This window comes from Ictalurus furcatus, chromosome 9 (genome assembly GCF_023375685.1).
Source record: "Ictalurus furcatus strain D&B chromosome 9, Billie_1.0, whole genome shotgun sequence".
NCBI lineage: Eukaryota > Metazoa > Chordata > Actinopteri > Siluriformes > Ictaluridae > Ictalurus > Ictalurus furcatus.
Window position 1 is genome coordinate 13415102 of NC_071263.1, and position 27962 is coordinate 13443063.

General features: G+C 41.5%; 1 protein-coding gene across 1 annotated transcript in view; it reads left to right on the forward strand.

Annotated features, from left to right (window-relative positions):
- The first annotated feature begins 7045 nt into the window (after positions 1 to 7045).
- Positions 7046 to 27962, forward strand: part of mta1 (metastasis associated 1) — a 42747-nt gene continuing 21830 nt past the window's right edge. The window contains exons 1-3 of the mRNA XM_053633762.1: positions 7046 to 7286; positions 20364 to 20431; positions 20806 to 20899. Coding sequence (XP_053489737.1) covers positions 7259 to 7286; positions 20364 to 20431; positions 20806 to 20899 — 190 coding nt within the window. The 5' untranslated portion in view covers positions 7046 to 7258. The remainder of the gene's footprint in view (positions 7287 to 20363; positions 20432 to 20805; positions 20900 to 27962) is intronic.

The following is a 27962-nucleotide window of genomic DNA, read 5'->3' on the forward strand; positions in this document are numbered from 1 at the left end:
ACCAGTTATTTCACTGCTGTTTTCCCCTGTCAAAAGGCAGAACGGTGCAGATTTGTGTTGGCAGTCCAAGCAGTATTATATATACTTTTGGAACCAGTTTCATTATTATGATCTGATTAGTCAATGTCCAGTGTTTGTGAAGTAGTTCTTATCTGTGTTTGGTCAATGCTTAGCATTCAGAGTGACTGGATCCAGTCTGCCAATATCCCTGTTAGAGTGAGAGGTAAAGAAACCTCTTTAGAGTCCTGGGGACTCACTGCCCAGTACAGTTTGAAGTTCTCCCTGCTTTCATTTACACTTTATCCACCACATGAAGGGCTTAAAAATTACTTCATTAGTTGGCTCAGGTGTATCAGTGGTAGGAAATACTCTAAACTCTGCAGGGCAACGAGTCCCTGGGATTAAATCTGAAAAACCCTAGAGTGAAGAGCATATTAGGACAAAGGCCAGGTCAGTGACTATAAGTGGGTTAACAGTACCCTCTGCTGGTGATTGATACACGTTGCATCTAACAGTGTAATAAATCGTTCTGACTAAAAATGAACATTTCAGAAATGTGCTAAAGCCTCAATAAACAGATTTAACAAGTCTGTATAAAATCATATTAACTTTATACCTTTTATAAAGTTTTATGCCATTTTTCCTTATTTGATGTCTCCCTGTAGGCTGGTGTTGTGGGTTCTACCTGTTATACAAGTGACCTGCTAAAATATGTGTTCAAAATATTTTAATATATTACTATCCATCCATTTTCCATACTGTTTATCCTACACAGGGCCGCAGGGGAGCCTGGAGCCTATCCCAGGGAGCTCAGGGCACAAGGTCGGGACACCCTGGACAGGGTGCTAACCCATCACAGGGCACAATCTCACACATGTCACAGCATACATGTCTTTGGAGCAGGGGAAGAAACCAGAGTACCTGGAGAAAGCCCCCAAAGCACAGGGAGAACATACAAACTCCGCACACACACGGTGGAGGCAGGATTCGAACCTCCAACCCTGGTGCAAGGGTTGCAAGGCAAACATTCTAACCACTAAACTTTTGAGACAGCAGCTAGGCTGCAGCTAATCCTAGACAGCTGGTGAGGATATTGAATAAAATCATTAGCTTGATGTTACTATTATGAAATCATCATTGTTGAGCCTCACAGTTTGAGGCATAAAACTATTATGCATAAACCTAGGAACGCACTCCCTGAAAGACATGCAGGCAACATCATTTGTGATAACTGTTTCATAAGTGTTTCATGGTTGTAATCCTGCTGTGTAGCTTCTGAATAGTAAGCATGGTAAACAGAAAAGAGGGGGCACGATGGCTTAGTGGTTAGCACGTTTGCCTCACACCTCCAGCATTGGAGGCTTAAATCCTGCCTCGGCCCTGTGTGCATAGAGCTTGCGTGTTCTACCCATGCCTTGGGGGTTTCCTCCAGGTACTCCAGATTCCTCCCCTTTCCAAAGACATGCGTTGTAGGCTGATTGGCATTTCCAAATTTTCTGTAGTGTGTTATTGTGCCCTGCAGTGGGTTGGCATCCCATCCAGGGTGTCCCTTGCCTTGTGCCCCGAGCTCCCTGGGACAGGCTCCAGGCTCCCCATAACTCTGTGTAGGCTAAGCGGTATGGAAAATGGGTGGATGGTAAACAGAAAAGCTGCACTTGCCTTTAACTAGCTCTTTTGTTCAAACCATATTAAAAACTTATGCTTTCCTTAAGTTCACTTACTCTAACTTTTCCCTTAGTGCAGTTTATACTGTGTTCAGATGCAAAGTTTGCATAGCCTTTAACTTCTACTATCTTTCTACCTATTATACGTTATCATACCTAGAAATCTAGAATCTAGTGTTGCAAAGTGTAATCACTTACATTATTGTCAACGATAGGCTGTATGACTCTATAGTCTGTGCTAAAAAGATTCAGCCACAGTCTCCACTTCATACCATTTTGTATATTTTATACTTATGACCATTGGTGCTGCTATTTTTCCTACAAAAGTATTGGTCACAAAAAAGTAAAACAAACAAACAAACGAGCAAAAAAAGTTTTAGCACTGCTAGCACATTATTCCAGCCAGCCCTGATCCTATTTCATTATAATGTGAGGAATTGGCACTAATAAATAAAAAGAAATAGAAAATAAATAAATAAATAAATAAACTAATTAATTAATTAATATCATAAAACTAAAACCTGTACAGTTTTATCTAAGATTTTAAGGTGGTCCTGAATTGGACTTTATGTCTACATCTCTCGTTTGGAGTTGATTATGATGAATCTAGTTGCTAGCGTTTGATCATAAAGTTCATTGTTCAGATCACTCCAGGTGTATGTTGTTTTCTGAAAAGAATTGACAATTAGGACATTCAGCTTTCACCAGCATGGTTTAATGAAAATCAATTATAAAATGTTTATTATAGGCTAGGCATAAATTCTCTTTTGCATATGTGTGTGTGTGTGTGTGTGTGCACATCTACTGTAAATATCCAAGCAAACATCTTTCATATCTCAAGCCTCTTATATGTAGTTATACATTTTAAAGTAGGAAAGGAATCTGGAACAAGAGCTGTGTCATATCAGACATACTAGGATAAGAACATTAGGGAGTATGTAGGTGTGTGTAACTGCACCTGCATGCAATGCCTTTTAAAGCAGAACTGAATGGAGTGTGCTTGTTCAGTTTGGCTATTTGCTAACAATAAAAACAATTCCCATAATTTCCAAGATGGTGCAACCGTGAGACTAGAAGTAGACTGTGCTCGCCTAATTGACTGAATTTGCTAGGCATATTTTGACAGCCAACTCAGTTTTGGATATATTAACCACAGATTTTATGAAAAAAAGAAAGAATATAGATGTTTGAACACACACAGAAACACAGACATGCACACAAAGATCAACACTATGGAACTGGTAGGTTGGTAGGTCGAAGTCTGCCATTGGTTGAGACCTGTCACATGACTGCAGATTACAGCTGGAGGCAGAGCTGCGTTTGTTGGCGTTTCATATGGTGTAGATCAGACACGCACACCACAGCATTCCTCTCAGTCTATGCTAGCGATAACCACCAAAGTCTTCTGCTCTAAAACCAGCACCCTCAAAGGACCTACCTCACTTGATCACATACCTACCACCTTAAAGGAAAAGTCCACCTTAAAATACACCAATGCTTATATTGAAATATTTGTGATGTGCTTTTTGATTTTTTTTATTTATTTTATTAATTTTTTTTGTGTTTCATTGATGTATATATAATGAATATATAGGTTGGTGCTGTGTTTTTGTCATCCCTCTGAGAAGTTAGCAGTTGTCTACCATGCTAACATCACAGGGTGTTACAGTGTTCTTTAAAACCCTTAAAAGGAAAAAGGATTTCAACAATCTCAAACATAAGGGATAGCACTTTGGTTATCGTGTTAGCTCCGACAAATAAAAGAGCAAGACCTTCTTCTCTTAGTCACCATTTCCCATTAATGCTGAATGTCATTTTAATTAGAAATCCAACATGGAGGTACTGAATAAAAAACACAGAGTTGCAGCAAAGACATTGATCAAATAGATGACAAGCACGTTGGTATACAGATGAGGAGGTGAGGGAGCTGGACAGACTAAAGGATAAAGAGCTGCTGCATGGCTCTCTTTACATAGAGAAAAACATGTCAGTGAAACAAGTTTAAACTAAAAAAGTTAACTCAGAATTTCATTACAAAATACAGCACAAATATTGCTGGCCACTGACATTCACATTTTCATTGTAAGGATTAATATGCAAGTCATATGAATGCATGTATTTTTTCCATTAGGTACCAGTGTACATGTACTTTAGTATGCCTTGTTGGGGTTTCCTGAACATTCAAGTACTGATGAAAAATACTAATAGCAGAGAAATCACTGAGTGTGACCCAAAACATCTAATAATAGAGTGCTACAAAAATGAGTCCTAAAACCCGGGAATGAGTTAACGTTTGAGCACTTCCGGTTCCATCGTCCCAAAGTCAATGGTTTTTTTAAATTGGTTTATTGGTTAAATGTCTGAAATAAGGTCTGTGGTTAACTCAAGCTCAACATATTTTGACGTTTTATTCTACGACATAAAATACATAAGTAATACCCCACTCGTGATATTGTTTAGCTTTTATGTGTCTTGAAAAAGGTGATTGCTAACAAGTGGCTAAATGGGACTACAGAGGTTGTCAGGGACATTAAACGTCATCATGCCAAACAGGAAAACTCATCTACTACAGCCTTGTTGTGTTTATACTCACGCTCTTGCCAACTATTCCAACTCAAACTTTCCAACTTGTAGATTTAGCAGTTGATAGTATTTTACAGTTCTAGTGTAGTTTTTCAAGCTGTAGTGCTGTAAAGCTTCGTGGTGGTGACGTTGAAGTCATGTGACCATGGTGTATTTTGTTTAAAGCCTAACTTTAGCTTTTTACTTCTGCTGATTGTATTTTAGGCATTCATATTCATAAACGGTGTGTTCATTTGTGAAGATTATCTTGATGAACAAAACGTGTACGAATTATAAACTTTTGTTGGTCACAGAACTTTTTTTCTGCAATAATCCAAAAGCCAATGGAAAAATGCTATTGACTTTTTGTTGAGGGAACCACGGTGATGCTAACTTTTGGGTTGGCCTACAAAAATGCGTCATTTTTGCAGCACTCTATACAATGTTCACAAGCTGCATAAATGATGTGTACCATAGTACAGCTTGTGACATTTGTGTCCTGTTTAGAGAAAGTTCACTGAACTCCCCAAAATTCACTGATTACAATCCACCATCTTACACTCAATCCAGACCCAGTGTGAGCTGTACATAACTTCAGCACTAATGTTTTTTTTGTCAGTTGTACTGAGAGCTGTTAGTCTCGTGGTAATACACAACTAAGTGTTTCCTGCTGTCACCCCAATCTCCGCTCGGCTCCGCTTATTTACATGCTGACTCATTCTCTTCAGAAAAGCTCTGGAACTTATACCACCCACAACGGCAATTTTTGAAATGCAGTGATTCAAGTTTTCCTTCCATCAAAGGAAGGCATGGCTTGGTGCTAATGTGGGGAAGCAGGGGCGTTCCACAAATTTCTGGGTCTTGTGCAAATACAGACTCTGTGGTCCCTCACATTTTATGAAAATAGAATTTTTATAGTCCTGGGTAGGCACTTCCACTATTTCACTATAGTGTGATCCTGTGGTACAGTTAAACACCTGCCTATTTGGAAATGAGTGAAATTGATAGTGGAGTTATATATGAGCTGTGAGCTGTAGAACTTTCCAATCTTCTCAGAATTGTCATGTAGTGATGTCATGTCCTGTGGCTAAAAGGCTACAGACTAGATCACAGTCCACAACATCTGGTGGCTGAACAGTTAGAATAACGGACAGAAAGAAACACTGCACTTACCAGTACTGTTAATATGGTTGATGATGACTGGTTGGTGGAGATGGCGAAAATAGTTGTTAGTCCATATGATCATGTGATGCTGTGTTGTTGCTGACAATTGTACTACCAGTGTCTGCCAAAACGAGTGGAAGTGAACAAATGGGTGCATATTTGGAGATAACAAGATGTGTTGATATGTGTGTGCTGACTGTCCAAAAAAGTCATGTGTCAATAGTTTTACTTTTACAACCATTCATCTGGGGGTGGCATGATGGGTAAGAGTTCCAGGATCCCCGGTTTAATCCTGAGCTCGGTTTACTGTCTGCGCAGAGTTTTGCATGTTCACCCTGCATCTGCATGGATTTCCTCAGGGTTCTCTAGTTTCCTTCCACCTCCCCAAAATGGTGGATTGGATAACTCTAAATTGCTTCCAAGTGTGAATAAATGTATGAATGTGTGTGTACATATGTCCCATCCAGAGTGTATTACTGCCTCACATCCAGTGTTTAAGGGATAGGCTCCAGATCCACTGCAATCCTGACCAGGATAAAGTGGTTACTGATAATGAATGATCTGACTGTTAAAGACAGTAGATTGCTGTAGATTGTGGGCCCCCTAATGGCTTCACAGCAGCATTGATGGCCTAGTGTTTCCATCCATTTTCAATAACGTTTATGTGACACAGGCTCACAGGGAAGCCTGGAGCCTATCCCAGGTAACTTGGGACACAAGGCGGGGGACACCCTGGACAGGGTGCCAACCCATCACAGGGCACAATCGCACACACATCCTATGGACACACACTACAGACATTTTGGAAATGCCAATCAGCCTACAACACATGTCTTTGGACTTGGGGAGGAAATTGGAGGACCCGGAGAAACCCCCCAAAGCACAGGGAGAACATACAAACTCTGTACACACAGATTGGACGTGTGAATCAAAGCAAGGGGAAAACATGCAAACTCTGTGCAACCGCAACAAAACCCTCAACCCCGGAGATGCAAGGTAAACATGCTAACCACTAAGCCACTCTGCTGCCCCTGGCCTGGTGTTTGGGAATAATGAAACTCAGGCCACGTCCGAAATCACATACTGTGATGGTACGTACTGCTCGGCCGTTGATACAGTATGTACTGCTCAGTAAAGTGGTAAGCATGAATATAATCCAGATGTACTACATGGCTTGGATTCTGGCAGCTCTTCTGCACCAGTCCCATTGCCTTATGGAATAGTGCAGTACCCACTGCAGAATACTGCAGACTCTCAGCAGAAGTTGTAGGTCATCCGGGAATTTCTCACCTACTGTTTTATGAAAACTGAGAATTTGGACATACTACTAATTTGGCGTACTGCTTCTTGCCCACTGTATAGTAGGGCAGTAGGGATATTTCAGATGCATCCTCAGGATTTGATTATACCTATCTACCACCATTAGCTCACATTATTCTTCTGATTATATTAAATATACTATACATTTTCACTTTTGCATGTGTGTTTGGGAGTAACTGTGAACTTTGTTATTGTTCTGCCTCTAGTCAGTCTGAAGTAGCACAGCACTATTTTTTTTTGTGTTTTTCAACTCTGCTTAGCCGGTAGCTAACCCCCCCCCCCCGTTTATTCTAATGTCTCAAGATTCACTTCCGGTTCCGCAGGCATGTCCCAATTGTACGCGCCGTTCCTCAGACGTTCTTAATTAACGCGTTCACGGGAGAACGGGAGATTTAAAAAAAATAAGTGTACTGTCTCTTTAAGCTCGCTGACTGGTCCGCTTCATATTGATCCAGCCACCATTTTCCAGCGCGCTTAGCGGCGGCAGTGGCAGCGACGGCGGCAGCACACAGCCCTTTACCTGGAGACACCAGGAGCAGGGGGCAGTCATGGCAGCCAATATGTACCGGGTTGGAGGTAGAGAGCACGTTTTGTATCGTTTTAGTCGTTTCAGTTTCTTTTGTACGACCGAAGCTAGCAGCTTTGCTCTGTCCTTCCTCTTTATTTTCTAAAAATGCTTAAGTGGCGTGTGCTGTGCGTGTGACTGGAGGATGAGGATGATGATGGTGCCTGTGTGAGGAGGAAGAGGAAGAGGAAAGAGTCTAGTTTCGGGACCCTATGAATTTCTGCCTCTGCGTTAAAAAAGTATACTATTTTAGCATTAGCAATTTAGACTTATAGACAAGTTTTATCCTTAGCAACGAGACTTCAGTTGTTTTCTGACTGAACGGGTAAAGCATTTTTTAAAAGTTAACGTTAAGTTTTTGAGCAGCATGGAGCGTTTTCCACACTGTCGTGCTCAGTGTTGGCGGAAACAATGCTTCTGCTGCGGCTTAGGTTTAGGCTTAGGCTTAGACTTTGACTAGCTAGCTGAAAACTGACTTAAAGGTCTATGAGACACAATTCATTAAGATGACTTGTGAAGTGATACTTTTCAATCAGCCGAAGTGCTGGGAGAGTCAGATAGTTCTCTCTCTCTCTCTCTCTCTCTCTCTCTCTCTCTCTCACTCACACACACACACACACACACACACACACACTGTATAAGAGTGGGGAATATAGTCATGATAAACTATCCCTTGGATAGCTTTGTTAAGAAATTTGAAATGTGAGAAACCAGGGTTTGTCTTAGCTAAGTTAGTCTCCTGGTGTTACTATGTCACATTTGGCAGCTCTACAACCTGCCCTACCCCCCCCCCCCCCCAAAAAAAAACCCCCCCCAAAACAATACAAACCTTCATTTGTAATGGTTATAATGGGAATTGTATTGTTTTTAATGGAAACTGGTCCCTGTGGGTCTCTACTGGTGGTATGTTATGTCTAGTGGATACCATTAAAGACCTGTAATGGTTAGCTGATTCAATTCCATTACATTTGATTTGTATAGAGCTTTTTATAACAGTCAATGTCTCAAAGCAACTTTACAGAAATATAAAACACAGGATACAGATTTTAAGTGTGTGGATTAATCCCTTATGAGCAAGCTGGTGGTGAGGAACAACTCCCTAAGGTGTGAGGAATAAACCAGACTCAGAAGGGAACCTATCATCATCTGGGTAACAATGGATCGTGTGAAAGTAAAAGAAAGTTCATTATGGTTTGTACATGAAGTCTTTGTTGAACTAGCTGGTGGTTTGTAATGGTTGTTGTCATCAGAACCATTAGAATTTCTGTGATGGTTTCTGTCGCAGGGTGATCAGAACGACTTTAAAATGTTATGTGTGGAAAGGAAGACGTTTTTAAAAAAATTCAACCTGGATGATCTGACTAGTTTGGTTTGTACGTGTCTCTAAATCATTGTCCTCCCTGACTAGGATGAGGAAGGTTATTTTGTGTCTGTATGATTTCTTCATCAGGACAGTGGTGACTCGGAGGGAAGGGCTCTGGACTACTAATAGAAAGGTTGTGAGTTTGAGTCTCACCCAGCTGCCACTGTTGGGTCCTTGAGCAACCTTCGTCTGCTCAGCTCAACTTGGGTAACAGCGTCTGCCAAATGAGTAAATGTACAGAATAAATGTCATTAAGAGAGTAGCTTGAGCACTCTGCCTCTCGGAGACCCCTACCCTGGCCCTTTGCTCCCTGGTGTCTGGTGCTGCAGCTGATGATGAAGGGTTTAGTAATGAGTAGATAGATGGGGTGTTAAATCAGGTGCGATGGTGCAGAGACATCGCTCAAGTGTGCAGCACTGGACTCCTTCACATGTTAAAATGGAAATAGGTTTTGGAGATGGATTTAATTTACAATCTTGGGTTGTTTTTTTTTTTTCTCCACAGTAGACAAAGTAGCATTACTAATTCACCATTCATAAAAGGCCTCATGGATTGAAAAATATCAAATTCTATCATATATAATTCAATATCACCTCTGATTTTGAGTATATATATTGGGGCAGATGTTTTTCTGATATAGTATTGGGTCAGATTTGACATTTTCTACCGACGTATTTTATGATCCAGCTTTTCCACTTTTGATACGATCTTAACAACAGAGCTCGAGTATCAGCTCGTACAGACCCGAAATCGATGTCCTCTTAGTAACCAAGCCGACACTCTTTGCAAATTTCTGTTGCTAGGTTATGCAAACCCGACACAATGGGGTGTACTTTAAGACATTTAACGTCCTTTGTGTCTTGTCGGTCAACATCGCAGTTTAGCATAATACATCAGTGGACAGATTAGAAAATATCTCCTGTACGTTCCTTTTCTATTATTCCAGGACATATGTCCGTGTTGTATCAGCCTGATACTGCTGCTCATTATCGCATTCATGGTGGTGAATTTTTATTTATTTATTTATTTATTTATTTATTTATTTTAGCGGATGGTATACGGCTCGTGCATGTGGACATTGTACACGAGTTGTTTTTGTAATGAGCAGATAGCTGTGGTGCTGTGGTGTTTATATCAGGTACTGGACATGGCATATGTTAACCTGTAAAGGTATCATCACCTGTGGATTTAGTATGTACGATCACAACTATTTCCTTTGCTTAAGTAGCATTACTATCATTCATTAAAAGCCTTGCGCATGTGAATTATAGCAAAATCATTTATATGAATTTATTATATTTGAAAAATTATATTCATCACTTTAGTGTTTCAGACCAGTATTGCCATTGAATTTGAGTATCTGTATATTGGGGAAGATAGTTATCTGAAATGGGATTAGGTGGGGTTTTTTTTAAAATTATGCATTTTACGCTGCAATCCTACTTTATCCATTAAAAAAAAAAAGTTGCCATTATCCGAGCTTTGAGTTTCAGCTTTGAGCTGATATCGGGGTACTATTAGTAACTAAGCCGACTCTCCGGAAGGCCCTTTTGCCAGGTTATGCAAAACGGGTACGATGGAGCCATGTCAGCATCTCACTTTCATGGCGTAAAATATATCAGTGGACACATTAGAACATCTCAACTACACCTCCTATCTAGTATTTCAGGAGAAATGTCGTGGTGGTATTAGCTCTGATAGCAATGCTCACAATCACGTTTATGGTGGGGGAAGTGATCTGGACCAGTGGGATTGTAAGTGTGAATTTAGAACATGAAGCATGTCTCCATCATGCCTGTGATGTTTTGTGTACACTGACAAACAAAGTTCGCAGAGAAATGCTCAGAGGTTTTATATCAGGATTATATAGTAGATAGGAATGCACTTATCTTATTTTTCCAACATAAAGCTCTCTCTATCAGCAAATTGCGCTTTCATTGTGGATGTGGCACATTACTTCTCTATCAGTTTGTTGTTCTGGTGAAGGCTTGGGAAAGATTGTAGTGTGGATTGCGATGTCTTTACACTCTTCACTCAGCATTTGCAATGTTCTGTGGTGTTGAAGCTGTAAATGGCCTCAGGCTCTTTGACCATTAAAGAACCTCTATGGGCCACTGTACTTCCAGCCTCTGCAACACCTGATACATATTGATGACCGCTCTCCCCCTCAGGCCCGATGTTCTCCTACATTCTCCAGAATGAGTGCAGAACCGGGCAAAATCAGTGTATTCAAACCATTAATGTAATAGAACTCTCATTTTTGTTCTCAACAAAGAAAAAGCATTAATTGGTTATATAGAATTTTTTTTTGTCTTCAATATTACAAACTATTGTTACTAGCTCTGCTTTCCAGTCTGAAGAGGCTGCCTATGTAGAAATGATCTGTTGGTACACCTGAGACCCAAATCTGTCGCGTTCCGAAGGCAGCATAAGGATACAATCTTATACAATCTCTACATTTCTAAAAAAAAAAAAAAAAAGACTTGATATTAGCGCTTTGTTCACTTTGACTTGTTAGCAGAGATACACGGCACATTTTAATACATCGTCTCTGCTCGCTCTGCAGGGATGCCTGCTGCTCGTCAGACTGCAGACAGAACACTCAGTGGAGATTGGGCATCCGTGCTTAATTCGTTGAAGCTCTGTTTATGGGTAATGTTGTTTACAACTAGTAACGGTTGAATTTTAATGCAGGAGGCATGCTTCTAAGTGGATGCATTAGTTGGAGCCTTTTGTGATTTAGCAAATCATAGAGCCCAAAATTGTTAATAACAATTAATATGCAACTAATTGTACAAGCCTAGCTGAAATGCATAGGCAACGCAGCGCTGTTGACTCCTTCCTTAATGTTGAATTAGTGGAGATGCCCAAGGTAAATCTGTGCCATCATCAGCACAAAGCCAACGACGCCTACCCCCCCAACCCCCCCCCCCCCCCCCCCCGAACAGTGACGCTTTGCATCTGAATGCCAAGCTATCGTTGAAAAACAATGCCTTGGAGAGTGAAGACAAAGCTTGTCTCAGTGCTCCCTTTTCTTCTTTGTCTTCACCGAACAGGATGGTAAAAGGTAGCCTTACGGAATTTCCTCTCGCAGAGCTCATTGTGCTGCTTTGGCTTTGTTTGCCTTCTCTTTGAGTTGAGGCTCACCCCAAACTCCAGTGCTGGCCAGAATGTGCCAAGAAAATCTTTAAAAAAAAAAATCAAATAAAATAAAAGCAACCCAAAGCTGACCACAGCAATCAACCGTGGAAATGATGGAAATATGCAGAATTGCATGTCACAGCTCTATGGTGGTGGAGCACCAGGCCACATCGAGCTTGAGGCCAACAGACAATAAGAAATTATGGCTGTTGATCCTCTACTCTTTTGTTATTTGCTCACCCGAGCTGCCTTGATGTGTCTTGGCCCTGGGAGCATCGAAGAACTTGAATGTCTTGAAGCCAGTGGACTTCAGTGGACTCCCCACATCTCCAAGGCCTCCTGCCAGCTATAATACACACATACCATTCCTGAGGCCTGGTGTTTAATACCACCCAGACTTGCTTTTTAACTCTCATAATAAAGAAACTGTTCAGGAGCTCCAATAGCAGAGACTTGAATTTTCTTTTCTGGGACAAATTCCATTTGCATCCTCCTCTCTGTGACACAGCAGCTCAGTTTTCCAGAGCATGTGGGACGTGGTGTGTATTGGCATTTGCAGTTTGCTGTCTAAGTACTATGGTGATATAAAGTGCAGGGTAACAGTGGTTAAGGCTTTGGTTTACTGATCAAAAGGTCAGAGGTTCAATCCCCAGTGCTGCCACTGTTGGGCCTTTAACCCTCTCTGTTATGAGGGGCCTGTGGTCTTACCCCATCTTCCTTACAAGCTGGAATATGCAAAGAAAATAATTTTGCTGTCTTGCAATGTATATGTGACAAATAAAGGCTTTCTTTCCATCAGTGAGACATATCACTAATCAGTCCCTCCAGGGTTTTGCGATCGCAGGAATGTAAAGTCAAGGAAACTCCGCAATATTTGCAGGAGCTTGCAATTTTTCAAAAACGACCACAAATTTTCCCCAGATTTGGGCCATGTCGCATCGTGTGACATCATCACAATACGACATGTGACGTCATCACAGTCAGTCAAAGCACTCTTCGATTCCTCGTCGAACATGAGTACAACTAAAAGCTCTCACTCACCAGCAAACATCACTGTGAAAGACCGTGCAAAACAATTTAATGCAACTGCAGTTTCAGCTATTGAGTAGCTTTCTGTTTAAAAAAAAAAAAAAAAACTCAGCAAATTGCATCACGAGTTTTGAAAAAAGCTGCATCAAAATCGAGCATTTTTAGCCGCAACAGTCACAGAAAGCCTCTGCAAAAGCCTGTATGGACTGATTAATCTGTTTCACCTTTTTCAAACAACACTGTGCAAAAAATTTACCATAAAAGAATAAAAAAAAAACATTTTTTGCATGCATAAAATCATGCTGATATGGGCCGGCAGCTTCAGGCAGTGTTCACATCAACCAGCAGAATGGGTAAAATGTGCTGCCAGAGATTTTGACTGGGGCATGACTGTTGGTGCCAGACGGACTGGTTTGAGTATTTCTATAACTACCAATATCCAAGGATTTTCACACACAACAGTCTCTCGAGTTTACTCAGGACAGTACGGTGAAGAAAAAACATCCAGTGAGCGGCAGTTCTGCAGACGGAAACGCCTTGTTGATTAGAGTATGCAGAATGGCCAGACTGGATCAAGCTGACTGAAAGGCTTCGGTAACTCATATAACCACTCTGTGAGCAGACGAGCATCCTAGAACGCACAACACATCCAACCTCGAGGAGGATGGGCTACAACTGCAGAAGACCACGTCGGATTCAACTTCTGATGTTTTCTTGGCACACTTTGGGCCGTTAGTCATCCCTCGAATGCCACAGCCTATTTGAGTATCGTTGCTGATCATGCGTATCCCTTCATGGCCAAGATGGACCCATCTCCCAGTGGCTACTTCCAGCATGACCATGCACTGTGTCACAAAGCAAATCACATGTAAATATAATGTAAATGAGATTTGCAGCATGAACGTGCACCTGGAAAAATCTACAAGAATCGCGTGGTACAATCATGTCCACATGGACCAGAATCTCAAACGAAAGTAGTAAATGATAGTTGGAGGGGTTGTTGGAGATTGCTAACTGATGTCGTTGTAACTGACAGGAAGGAGGAACGCCATTCTGAGAGCCTGACCAGTCGTGTTCTCTTGAAATCCCAGCCGTGGTTGGCTATGGCTAGGGGGTGGGTGATGGGACAAAAATAAATCACTACTCTCAAACATTTCAACCGTAACCGATATGCATTACAATAAACTGTAGTGCTGAAGAAATTAAAAGAAATTTGAAATGCTGATATTTTTGTAGACATTAAATATAATTTTCAAATATTAAAAAAAAAATGTTTTTAAATTTAAAGATTAACTACAAAAATTATTATTATTATTATTATTATTATTATTATTATTATTATTAAGTATTAATATTACCTTAGAAAAGAGTATTGTGACACAATTGATCACAATATTGATATTATAGCTCAGAATGACCTAGCTATGGCAGCAGGAACATGATTTTTGAATCGTATATCCCAGGTATATGGTCTTTATAGTATAAGATAAAACAAGTTCACAAATAGGGCTTGATTTACATGACGCAAATTGAGGCTTTTGTTTTGTGGCTCGTGAAACACATTTGTGATGTTCTTTTAAGGTTCTGTAGCTCTAATCTTTGTCCATAGGGTGTCTGACATGCTGTAGCATCAGGCCAGGATGCTTTCCTTCGCTTCTCCCTAACACTGCTTATCTCACTCGTACACTCAGATGACTGTCAGTTGAGACAGCACCTTTATCACCCGTTCAGTAGGGGTTTTTTTTTTTTTTTTTTTTCTTTTTTCCCCGCTTCCTTCTTCACTGGCAGAGACTCTTAAGCCTGGTTTTGTTTTTCAGTCTGCTCAAGATTTCACTTCTCCCATACACACTTTTGTTTTTGCCCTTACTATCCAGTCGGTCTATTTCTGTCTCTCTATGCGCATAGAGTACAGTTGACCAAATGCAGAGGCTACAGGTCGAGGTGTGTGTGTTTTGAGAAAGCTGCAGCAAACCTGTTTGATGGAAATCAAAGATGGGCAAAAAAGGAGAAACCGAGTGAAGCACTGGAAATCTGTGTGTGTCGGAACATAAGCTTAAACGAACAGACATTGCCATAGTAACCGATGTCCCTTGGAGCCCAGTCTAAATGTCCTGAGCTGTGGATTGAGTGTGTTCTTTGCACTTAAACCTGTGTAAGATGTGGACAGGTCAGGAAACGTTCTTTCTCTCTGCATCTTTGTCTGAATCTCCGTCTGAATCTCTTCCTCTCGCTCTGCCTTCATTTGTCTGTATATCTCTCTATCTTTGTGTTTTTTTTTTCTTTTTTCTCCTGTGTCTCCCTGTGTCTTTCCTTCTGTGTCTGTCTGTCTCTCTCTACCCCACTTCTCCACACCTCTGGCCTGGTTAGATTCAACTTGTCTCTCTCTTGTTAGGGCTCAGCAACATGCACGTATTGGATCCCAGGAAATTTGACTGCACTGTGATGTCACCAACTGTGCAGCGTGCTGATTGGTGGTGTGTGTGGGTGGGGGCTTAACCGATGCTGTGGGTGCAGACATAGGATGCAGGGTAGGATGGTTGGAAGACGGTCATGATGAGTCGTGAGAGGCAGTGGCATTGCCTCTAGGTCTTCTGCAGCTCCTCACGTTTGTGACACACGGGCCACTCACGAGGCTCTCACCCATCCGAGTCCATGCCAGGTTTTGCTCAGGGCCTCAAAGCCTCAGGTAGAAGTTGAGCTCATTTAAAAAGAAAAAAGGCAGCAAAGTGGTGCGGTCTCCAGGTCTCTGACATGCATAGAACTGGACTCTGAGACAAAATATATGATTTGTATGTTTTTGTGTCTAGGCATCTTTGTGTTTTTGGTTGTTGTATAGTAGAAGTCCAGTTGTACATGCTGCATATTTTATGCTTTCTTCTGGGGGAAGTCACATGTTGACCATCGGGTACTGCTGAACAGATGATGACCGTCATAGGAAGGTAGCATGGTAAGATGGTAAAAGTCATGTAAACACTACTGGATCGAATACTCAGTGTACTAATTTCATGCTCTTTTTAGTCAGGTCTCTGAGGTCTTGTAAGGATTTAAAAGATTAATATCGTGCAAGTTGTGTTGCAGCAAAAAACACAAGACCGTTCAAGCTGTTTCATGTTCCGGAATAAGCAAATAAACATGTAGTTTGTTCTTCCAGTGTGGCATGGTGGAAAACATTTATTTATTTATTTATTTATTTATTTATTTATTTTAAAAAAAGGAACTTTTGATGGAGGGTTTCGTCAATGGGAGTGTACATTATTCAGCTCTGGCAGAGGCACCGCTTTCCATCTCTCTTTTAAAAGACAAAAAAAACCCCTCTGAATTTCCAGTTTTCTGTCAACTTTTCTGTCATTGCATTAACGTGAATGCAGCACTTGTGGAGGTTGAGTGTGAGGCCCTGTTTACACTAGTGCATTTTCATTTTAAAATGAAAACGATCCTCGTCCACACTGGTGTTTCTGCTGTGAAACGATCTCCGTCCATACTACACGACCGAAAACGCATGTTTACTCTGAAATGCGAACCCGGAGTTTTCAGACTAAAACGGCGTCTTCGGTGTTTCTGAAGGGTTGAAAACGCCGGAGTAGTGTAGATGACTGGCGTAACCGTAGGAAAAGTTATGCATTTTACTATGAAAACGCACTAGTGTAAACAGGGCCTTAGTGTGTTAATCAGTGCTAATCCCCAGCCAAAGTAATTTTTTCAGACGCCGGATTAATTTGTCACCCTTAAAGGAGACCTATTATGCCCCTTTTTACATGATGTAGTATAAGTCTCAGATGTCCCCAGAATGTGTCTGTAAAGTTTCAGCTCAAAATACCGCACGGATCATTAATTATACCCTGCTGTAAATGCCCATTTTTGGGTGGAAACAGAAACACGCTGTTTTCGTGTGCATCCCTTTAAATGCAAATGAGCTGCTGCTCCCCGTCCCCTTTCCGAAGAGGGCTGCGCCTTTTACAGCTCGTGCTTCGGATACTATGGCAACGACAAATCAAGAGAACCAATATGACTGATGCAGTAAATACCGGTGTTCAGCCCTATATGTATGAATCCGAGTCGGACACTGACGAAGGAGAGACTCCGGCAGAAAATAATGACGATATAGCTAGCTCTGGTCTCCGTGAATACAATCAGAGACCATGGGAACTTTACCCGCATTAGCCGTGGAATCCGCTAACAAGCACATTCGGAAAGGTGATTTGCAAACATTCACAAAATATAAAGTGTGATACTTCTTCTGGATATGAAGCGGGATCACGAACAGCAGGTATTGATCCATGCTTGAGAATCAACTCTTTTAACAAATCCCAATTTATATTGAGCCTTGTTCACAAAGCAGTCTGGTGTAAATGATTTGCACAAACATAAAAATTTAGCTTTTTTTTGGGGGGGGGCACATTTCCTTCAAAAATGAAACTGCTTCTTCAGTGGCTTTGATGCCGGGAGTACATGAAGACTTCTTTTACGTTCATTCCTACAGCCAACAACAGAACACTTATAAAGCTTACCAAGCTGAGACATTCTTCTTATCACTATAGCTGCTCCAGTACGGAGAACATGGTAGACTGTGTGCAGCTCACTCAGGGGAGGATCTATGGTAATATGACAGAGTCCGTCACCAGTCGTGGGCGGGGCCTGTTCCAACGTGATGTCACAGTGGAGAGGCAAAACGACTCATTTTGAGACGCTTTATGGGGATTAATAAAAAAAAAAAAAAAAAAAAGAGGAGTAGGTGGATTTTTACCATTGTAGGGTGCTTGTGTACACACACTTCCGACACAGTCATGTTCAAACACCATGTGAATTTTGCATAATAGGTCTCCTTTAAAAGGACATGGTTACAGATCATTTTGGAATGCCTGAACACATCAAAACAATGAACTATTGACACTCAGAATCTATATTAGTTTGTCTTGGTGAGGACGTCAACACTCTCAGTCGTGTGTCTAACGTGTTTAACAGGCTGGAGTACAAAATATACTGATTGGGTAATAAAATACTCATGGAAAAAAGAAATAAATGACACACTTGAAGCGATCAGAAGTCATAGTTTTGCTCTCTACATACACTGTATTTGAGCTTTTTCTTTGGACTTTGTTGACTGGTTTGTGTCCCTTGGCCTTGGAGGTGCACAGAGCCATCTCTGATACTGAGAGACACGAGCCTACGCAGCAGCGTGCGGTGAGATTTGTGGCGCAGCCGCAAGGTTTTGCTCTTTCACCTAGTACTCTGTAACTGTGACCGTTATATCAATGTTATTTTTATTCTCATAATGCTTCTGTAATACAGAGAAAATGGCAGCAAATAATATCCTGAGTCACCATATATCTTTGGACCACGTACCAAACTACATACCACTGTCCTAAATAGATTGTCCATACACCGCTGGTCTCCTTACCATTTAGGTACAATACTGGGTTGGGATGCAGTCCTGAATATGAATGTGTATTTTATTAAAGATTCCAAAATCCATGGTTAATTTAGTTCGGGTCACCTGTCCCCAGTTAAGTCTCTAAAGACGCTTCCTTGTGAGGTAGACAAGCGACAGCACTATGCCAGGGTTTGACATCACGGGTGGACAAATCATAAATTCATTAGACACCAAAGTGAAACACTAATCAATCCCTCCAGGATTTTGTGATTTTGGAACTTGCACTTTTTCGAAATTACCTCAGATTTGTGCCAAGATGCATGAAGTGATGTCATCACAGCCCACATTCAGTCAAAGCCGTCTTCGATTCACGTGTGTCGTACAGCTAAAAGGCCTCAACTGCCAACAAACATCACCGCAAAAGACCGTGCAAAACTATTTTGTGCAATTGCAATTTCGCCAATTCAAGTAGTTTTCTGCCAAAAATAAGTACAAAAAAAAACCTCGGCAAGTTGCATTGCAGATTTTTGAACAAAAAAGCCACAGCGTAACCAAGTATTTTCGGCCGCAACAATCACCAAAAAAATTCCATGAAATCCTGTACGGACTGACTGATGTGCTTGCGCAGTCACGCATTTTAGGAACTTGGAAACCTAATTAAGTAGCCTAAAAGTAGTGGCTAATGTAATTTAACCCCAAAATCCTATGAGCTAGTTAGTTAGAGGATAAAAGTGCATCGCACGTACATGAAATATATAAGGTAACTGGAGTGGGTTATGTTTAAACATGTTAAATAAAACAATGCAGTAATGATTTCTTTCTTTGTCTGGCTGCTTGTTTGACTAGAGGGGGGAAAAACAACCCTGGTGCATCTATATTAGCAGCCTACTTTAACCTATTAGTCTGCAAGCAGCTACTAATAAAAAAAACGAACAGCTCAGACACAGGCAGGTTGTCCTGGTTGCACAGGATACTGATTTGTCTGCTCTTGCATCATGATGCAAAATTAGCTGTTTTCGGTCTGTATTATCGTGTCGGGAGTTGTCTCTTTCGATGCACAAAAAGGTCAATCAGCCAAGACCGTGTTTAGTCCAGGGCCTCCTCGTTTGTCTTTTTGTGTGTGTGTCTGTGTGTGTGTGTGTCTGTGTGTGTGTGTGTGTGTGTGTGTGTGTGTGTCTGTGTGTGTGTGTGTCTGTGTGTGTGTGTGTGTGTGTGTCTGTGTGTGTGTGTGTGTGTGTGTGTGTGTGTGTGTGTCTGTGTGTGTGTGTCTGTGTGTGTGTGTCTGTGTGTGTGTGTCTGTGTGTGTGTGTCTGTGTGTGTGTCTGTGTGTGTGTCTGTGTGTGTGTCTGTGTGTGTGTGTGTGTGTGTCTGTGTGTGTGTGTGTCTGTGTGTGTGTGTCTGTGTGTGTGTCTGTGTGTGTGTCTGTGTGTGTGTCTGTGTGTGTGTCTGTGTGTGTGTGTGTGTCTGTGTGTGTGTCTGTGTGTGTGTCTGTGTGTGTGTCTGTGTGTGTCTGTGTGTGTCTGTGTGTGTCTGTGTGTGTCTGTGTGTGTCTGTGTGTCTGTGTGTGTGTGTCTGTGTACCATGTGTATGGGGTGTAGTGTGCCAGAGGCCCTGACATTAGCAAGTTTACGCCCAGAAATCACTCCGGAAGCCTGAGGCCTCCAGGGGCGTCCCACTGAGCCTTAAGCCTGCACACCGACCCACTGGGCCTGGAGTAAAGCCAAAGGCAATAAGAATAAGGATTGAAGGAGAAACGGATGGAGGAATGAGGGGTAGGAAATCAAATGGCCTAAGCACGGACCCTATTTGTGCAGATATTACGGAGTAGATGTGTTCAGTTCATTTGTTAATGTTTTGTTCCATAGTTCTATTTGCCCAAGTTGTACGTACTGGTACAACCGCTGTAGAAAGTTCTTTGGTATAACACGTTTATATAAATAAAGGAAGACCGGTGAGTGCTTCATTGTTGCAAAGCAGTGCTTGACTGCAGACATGTTGCGCAACCAGAAAGTTTATTTTTTGCAGCAGTACGTGATTCTAGTGCCTGGTAGTTCTTCTGCCTTTAGTTCGCCGATGTAACAAATGGCCTGTAGCTCTCAGGAGGAGAGGACACCTGGTGCTGATGAGTAGACTCTATACCAGCACTGACGACTGCTCTCTCTTTTTTTTTTTTCTTCTCCGCAGATTATGTTTACTTTGAAAACTCCTCCAGTAACCCACTGCTCATCAGGAGAATAGAGGAGCTCAACAAGGTGAGTGAAATTGTGTGTGTGGGGTGGGGGGAATAATCCATCACTGTGCCCTTGAGTGCATGTTGCCAGTCCTTCTGCAAGACATTTCCTGAATGTTTCATGCACTGTGCTGTCTGTCTGTGGTTGGCAGTCAAGACAGACTGACTGACAATGTTCACACCGATCCACAACTTTTCATTCTCGCACATGTTGTACTCCCTCTTTTCTTTCCATATCTCCTGCTTCTTTGCTCAGTTTGGCTGCATTCCTTTCAGCAGTGAGCAGGGAACAGCCAAGGTCTAAATCTGTCATTCTGTCTCGATCCTCACCTGTACGTTTGGCTTTTATCTAAACTATGGTGTCCAAGTTATGCAGCTTCTCATGCTAATTTGCAGACGGCGAATGGGAACGTGGAGGCCAAAGTGGTGTGTTTCTACAGACGCAGAGACATCTCCGCCACGCTCGTCGCCCTAGCAGACAAACATGCACGTAAGTAATGAACAAGGGACTTCCTGGCAATGTCCCCGTTAGAGCTTCTGCATCCAAGTCTTTTGCAGTGTTGACAGAAAAGAGAGCAAACACATTTGAATAACTTTAGCGTGGTCCGTGTAAGGAATCAAACACAATGGGGCATGCTGTTATTGGAAAATAATCCACAATGGAAAGTAGCTTATTTTCCTTTAGCAGCATGTCATGCTGTGTTTTTAAAAATTTTTTATTATTATTATTTTTTAATTTATTATTCCTCATGTACTGCAGTGATTTACAGTTTGTAATCACATTATAGTAACATTTAATGTTGTGGAACGTCCGCAAGACAAGTTATTTCCTGTTATCAGTTATAATATAGAAGCTGTAAATAGTCTTTCTCTTGAAGTTTCCCTCATGAAGTAAATAAGACGCATAAATAAACACAGGTTTTCACGTTAGCAAGAAAGACAGTCACAGAAGTGCTGTCACGAGAGACTTCTTCCATGCACGTTGCTCATGATCAGATTAAGCGGAGCATTCATCATGCAAGACCATGTGAAAGAGTTTTTACGACTGAAACGATAACGTATTAGAATTAGCAGACCAGATTGAAATAAAATAGCCATATTGAATTCTATCTGGAACTATCGCCTATGTTGCTGTTTTAGAAAATTAATCCACACCTTCCGACCAATCAGAATAAAGTGTTCACCAGTGTTGTTGTATAACACAGTCCTATTCGGACAGGACTAGTTTTCCAGGGGGACGTTGGAGAAATCTGTGTTTCACAGACGTACTTTGCGATCTGCCGAGTCTTGTTTTTCTCACACAGCCTCTGTAAAAATTCCAGAGCAAATTACCTACCGTTTTTCGTCTAACTCGGTGATCCTCTGAGAAATGTACTCCTGTCCAAATGCGAATGTATGTGATTGCGATAATATTTTTTCACAACGCTTTTCCTTGTGTGTTTTGGCCAACGTGAACTACCGTAGAAGCTCTTCCTAATGCACTCGTTTTCTGCTTTCTGTTCAGTTCAGTATGCATGTAGATGTTTTTGCTACACAGCAAAGAAAAAAAATCAACAAGAAGAGCCAAATCACGTAAACTGTTTATATGGGATCTTCTGTAAAGCCCAGATGAACAAAACACACACTCCTACCTCTGTAATAAACACGGAGATGTTAGTCCCGCCCGAATCAGTACATGGAATCCCAGACGTCGGGTGATAAGAACTGTAACTCAAACTTCATTTAGAAAACTAGTCCCGTCCGAATATGACTCGAGCCTTATGGAGTGGCGCAGGGATGAAGTTATTTTATATGCCAAATCTCAGAAACGAGTTAACATATTAGCCCTTCTGGTTCCATCGTCCCGAAGTCAATGGGTTTTTTTTAAATGGGATTTTGGTTAAAAGCCTGAAATAAGGTCTGTGGTGAACACAAGCTCAAAATATTTTCACATTTTATTCTACGACATAAAATATGGCAGTAAAACCTCACTCATGATATTTTTTAATGCTTTTATGTGTACTGAAAAAGGCGATTGCTAACAAGTTGCTATATGGGACCACAGAGGTTGTTGGGGACATTGGAAGACATTGACTGTTGAAAAAACTTTGCAGATAAACTGGTTCAAGACCCCCCCCCCCCCCCCCCCCCATAAATAAATAAATAACTAAATAAAAGAAATGTGGACATTTTTGAAGAATGTTTTGTAGTTTGTTTATAGCATACGGTTGGCTTTTTATTTCTGGCGATTGTATTTAGGCTTCAGATGTCATAAAAGTTGTTCATTTGTGAAAATTATCTCGACGGACAAAACGTGTTTCGTGTTGTAAACTTTTGTCGATCACAGAGCTTATTTGCGATAATCCAAAAGCTATGGGAAAATCCTATTGGGTTTTTGTTGAGGGAACCAGTGTGATGCTATCCTCCATGTTCCTGTACAAAATAATGTCATAACTGCTCTTCTCGGTTATACTTCTTTTTAAGTAAGTTGCCTTTCAGTAAGGATCTTTTATCTATAGTCTTTGTGTGTATAGGTTGTGTGAATGTGAATAGAGAAGCCCGTTCTCTGTGACTCGGACACTGGGCAGATTGATTTGCGGATGATTTCTTCGAGAAGCCATGCTTCACTGCCAAGGCTCTTCATTGCATCACTTCTAAATTGCTGACCATGCAGTTCAGATTAGCACTTTTGCAATTTTTAGAATGTAGTCTGAGGTGTGTGGGGTGTTTTTTTTTTTTTTTTTTTTTTAAATGACAAAATACCCAACATTGTTTTCAGCACAGAACTGTTGAGTACAGCATATTTAATTTTTTGGTCAAAGAGCTTTATTTTGACTTAATTCTTCTTTTAAACTGTTTGCATGTAGCTTTGTTTCTGTTGTAATGACTTGTGCTGGTGTGAAAGTAGTGTATCAATGTTTGAATGTAGAATATATGTATATGTGGAACAGAGAGATTGAATGTGCATGTAGGAAAGTAGTCCACACTGCACATAAGTTTAACCATGAGGCAGTGCGATGGATTGTTCACATAGAACTTGGTGTGTGTGTGTGTACGTGTTCGTGGATTGTGGGCCTCTCTGCAGTGCCAACAGTCTCTCTGTGGACTTTCAGACATTTGCGATATGTCAGAAATGCATGGCAGGAATGACTGTGGACCACATGGGTGTGGGCTACATCCTGACTCCACTTCAGAAAGGAGAAGAGAAAAGGGGAGAAACTAACTGAAATGGGAAGCGAGGTGAGTCACAGAGTAGGAACAGGAGAACAGGCTTGGAGAAAAGAATAGTGAAGATAAGCGGATGAGGGCGTGAGAAGCAGAGTGATGGAGTTCCTCCTCCGTGAATGGACACTAAGAGAGTTTGAATGCATCTATATGTGAGAGTTGGAACTATCGGCTCTCTTTACACCAGTCTGAGTCAGTGTACGTGCACACACACACTCACTGATGACTCACAGATTAAATATTTTGTTCTCTGTGATGCTGGCTCCTCCTTGCCAGAGCCTGAAGCTAGGGAGCTGTAGAAGCTGTGCCGTGGCCGTGTTTGCACACATGAGTGTGTGGAGAGAGAGAGAGAGAGAGAGAAGGACTTGACCCTGAACTGAACTGACCACTCCCTGTAATCACCTCGCCCACTGTGTCTGAACTCTGCTCGTGCGTCCTGTTCGGCCTCGAGATTAACCTGGGTTCAGGAAGGAATAGGTTTGAATCACAACAGCATGCAAACGTGTCCCTGCGTCTCTTTGTGTTTGTGAGAGACCCACTTCTTGAACAGGTAAGTACAGTACATCTCAGGGGTGTTCAGCTCCACTCCTGGACGACCACAGAACTACAGGATTTCTCTTTCATGTGACCCTGACTCATCACAGCCACATTGAAGAACTAGTGCCAGCCAGGGCCGACTAAGGATTCGCTCCCTTTGCATCACGTTTACATGACCGCAGAGACTGCAGCTGTTTGCTGACATGTCCATAGAATCTGCACCTGCATGAAATGAAATCTCTTGCCCAAGGTTTTTATGGCTAACTGAAAAAGTCCAGGATTGCAGAAAAAAACCCCCCACTACACTATTTGGCCAAACTGTTTGTTTGTGGACACCAGACACCCAGATGTGGGTGTTCCCCAGACTATTGCTACAAAGTTTCTAGCTCACAATTGTATAGGATGTCTTTGTATGCTGCAGCATTAGTTTCCTTTCATTATAACGAAGTGGCCCAAACCTGTTCTGTCGAGGTCCATGAAAACATGGTTTGCCATGGTTGGAGTGGAAGAACTTGAGTGACCAGCACAGAACCCTGCCCTCAACCCCACTGAACACATTTGGGATAAATTAGAATGCTGACCGCACCCCAGGCCTCCTCACCCAACATCATTGCCTCACCTCACTAAAACTCTTGTGCTTGAATGGGCAAATCCCCACAGCCATGCTCCAAAATATAGTGAAAAGCCTTTCCGGAACAGAGGAGGTTAGTATGACCGTAAAGAAGGGACTAAATCCGGAATGGAATGTTCAAAAAGCATGTATGAGTGATGGTCAGGTGGCGACAAGCTTTTGGCCATATAGTGTATGTCCAAATTACATGCCACACATGGTATAGGTACATGACTATTCATTTTACCGGTCATCTAACAATTCACAAAAGGCGTTCCATAGTTTCCGAGCATAGCTTTGGCTGTTTTATTAATGCAGATAAACAACAGCAAAGAACACCTCAAACTCCACTTGCATCCATACACAGGCTACAAATAAAATTTCCATGTTCAGTAAGATAAGAAATAAATCAAAGCAATAAATGTGCAACATAATAATAAATAATCTGTATCACATTAAACTATTTGTGACCATACCAGTCTTTTAAATGCATTTGTGTGGACGGCCTGGCGATAGACGTCCATGGCTCAGCTGGAACTGAGAGCATGCAACGTGGAAGATCAACAGAGTCCAGCATATATCTCAATAACCAGCCTTCCTTGGATGGAGGATGCTTTGTCTAGAGAAGCATTTGTTTTCCAATAAATTATGTGGGACTGGATAGTAACATGCAGTGTGCATCACTGAATGTGCTCTTTTCAACAGCACTGGTTATGACAAAATGGACCACAGCAAGTGCCACAGTGCAAGGACTTTTATATATTTTATTTCACTTTACAGGACAACAAAAATAACTGTGGATTCTTTCGGGAGCCGAAAAAGTCTCTGCTCCCAAGTGGCCCAAAAAAGGTGTTCATCCTATGGTTGGGAGGTTGTAAGTTCAAATCCCAACAATGTCCCAGTTCTCCATACCCGGGAGCCAAAGGAGCTAAACTGGCCGTGCGCTCTGGGTGGGAGAGGTGGCATACTCTTTCTCTCCTGTTAATCACGGTGGCACTAGCCAATTGAGGGCATCTGTAAGCTCTCATATGCAGAAGAGGGCAGATGGTGCTTTCCTCAGAGTGTGTTATGATACCTGAGATGCAGCAGTTTGGCAAGATGCACTTGGCTATCTTATCCACTTTCACCCTCCTGGCTAGTTGCTGTTCTGTGATCGGGGAGAGCTGGCTGGTGGGAGGGTGACCAAATTGGGAAAGAAATTGGGGAACAAAAATGCACACCTCTACACTTCAAAGTGTTAACGATCCTTACAAAATAATTACTTTTCCCAGCAAAGTATTGTACAGTTGACTATAGAATTGCATTTATCTAGTCTGAAATATTTTCAATTCTAACGAAGTTCATTTAGCCTGCTTTCTTTAATGCATTTGCTAACTCTCTGACTTGCAGTTTTTCCATCACCCTGACTAGTTGGTGGTTGTTCAGTGGTGACCAATGAATGTATTAGTCAGCTAGTCTACGCATCCCTTAGTGTATCAGTAATTCTAGTTGCATGCTGCAGTATTCTGACATATATATACACACACACACACACAATCATAGCAGTATGTGGTTTGGACAACAGCCAAACTGACTGAATTGGAATTTAAACACTGGACTTCTCAGCCTTTGCATTACAATAGTATCGTTGGCTACGTTAGATAGGCAAAAGGTGGGGGGGGGGAAAGTTGCATATAAACATAATTGAGAAATTATCAGCGGACGTTGAAAAAAATGCATCATCTTCAGAGGTTGTTTACTCTGTAGCTGCTGTCCTCTGATGGCAATTCAGCATGCTCGATTGATGCTGATGTCTAGCACCAACAGTGAAGCAACTATGTGTGTATACGCAGATCTCTAGTGGCAGCCTATTAGGGACCTAACACACATGATGAGATTTGACTCCCCAGCTAATTACCAAGCCCTTAGTGAGTTAATTTGGGTGTGTGATGTCTCATTTCTGCTTTGTCAGAAGTGCTTCTTAGAGCCACCTAAAACGAACTCGGGACAGCCCTGTACGTACACGGTCTGCCAGAAAAGAAGGAGGTTCTTCGCTGTCCATCAAACAAGGAGGCAGGAGAAGGTGACAGTGCATATTTTGTTGCTTGTTTAGATAAAATGGTGGCACACACCGCCTGAGAGTTTCTCTGTGGTCTTGTCTGAGTAAGATTATAGAGAAATCGTCTAAATGGGGAAACCATGGGATGTGGTATAATTAAAGACTTTTAATGAGGGAGTGTAAAGCAGACGCATGAACTAACTTGCCCCATATTGCATTTACATCTCCAGCATTTGGCAGATGTGCTTATCCCGAGGGACGTATAGAAGTGTCTTGTAGTCTCCATTAAAACATATAGGGATATATAACATAACGTTATTCGAACATTAATATTTTAGTATGAAAACAACTCGAACTAGAAAAGTGACTGCAGCCACATTGCAGGAAAATATAGTTCAACTATTAAAGTGTGAACACTAGAATATTTTAATTGTTTAATAGATTTTAATCCTTCAAAAAATACAAAAAAAAAAAGGTCAAAAAATGAAGAAATAATGTAGTGTTCATCTCCTGTTACTTGGTCAATAAAGTAGTTTACTTTATGCGCTGCTCAAGTTAAAACAAACAAGAGAGAAGACGTGTGTTAAATCACATACTGTATGTTTTATAGCTTTCTATTTTAGACCTGGTTTCCCAAACTGGTTGCAGCCAGGGACCCCTTTAACTGCAAAATAAATTCCACGCAACATGCAAAATCTGCACGCACAGGGCACAATTGGGAATCGAACCGCAACCCTGAAGGTGTGAGGCAAACCTGCCAACCAGTACAAATGTATTTCATGAATAATCCGGCTACTGAAATATAAAGCTTGTTATTCAAATGTGCACAATGGTATTCTGGCAATAATGTGCGCCAGAGAGCTTTTTATTCCTGATCCTTCCACCGACAGAGCACATTAGGTCCAAGTTGACATCGTTTATTTGACGTTATGTATAGCTACTTATATTGAGTTTCTGAGATTTTAATTAAAACCCAATCAATTCAAGTGACCAGTCATATGAGCTAATGACTATAGGAACTCAATAATCGATACGACAGCTGTGTTAATGTTGTTGTGATGATTATTATCACGGGCCCAATGGCTCTGAATCATCAACCCCATATTGATGTCCACTGCTCAAAACTATGCGGGGCCCCAAAAGTCTCCATACAAAGGGGACTGT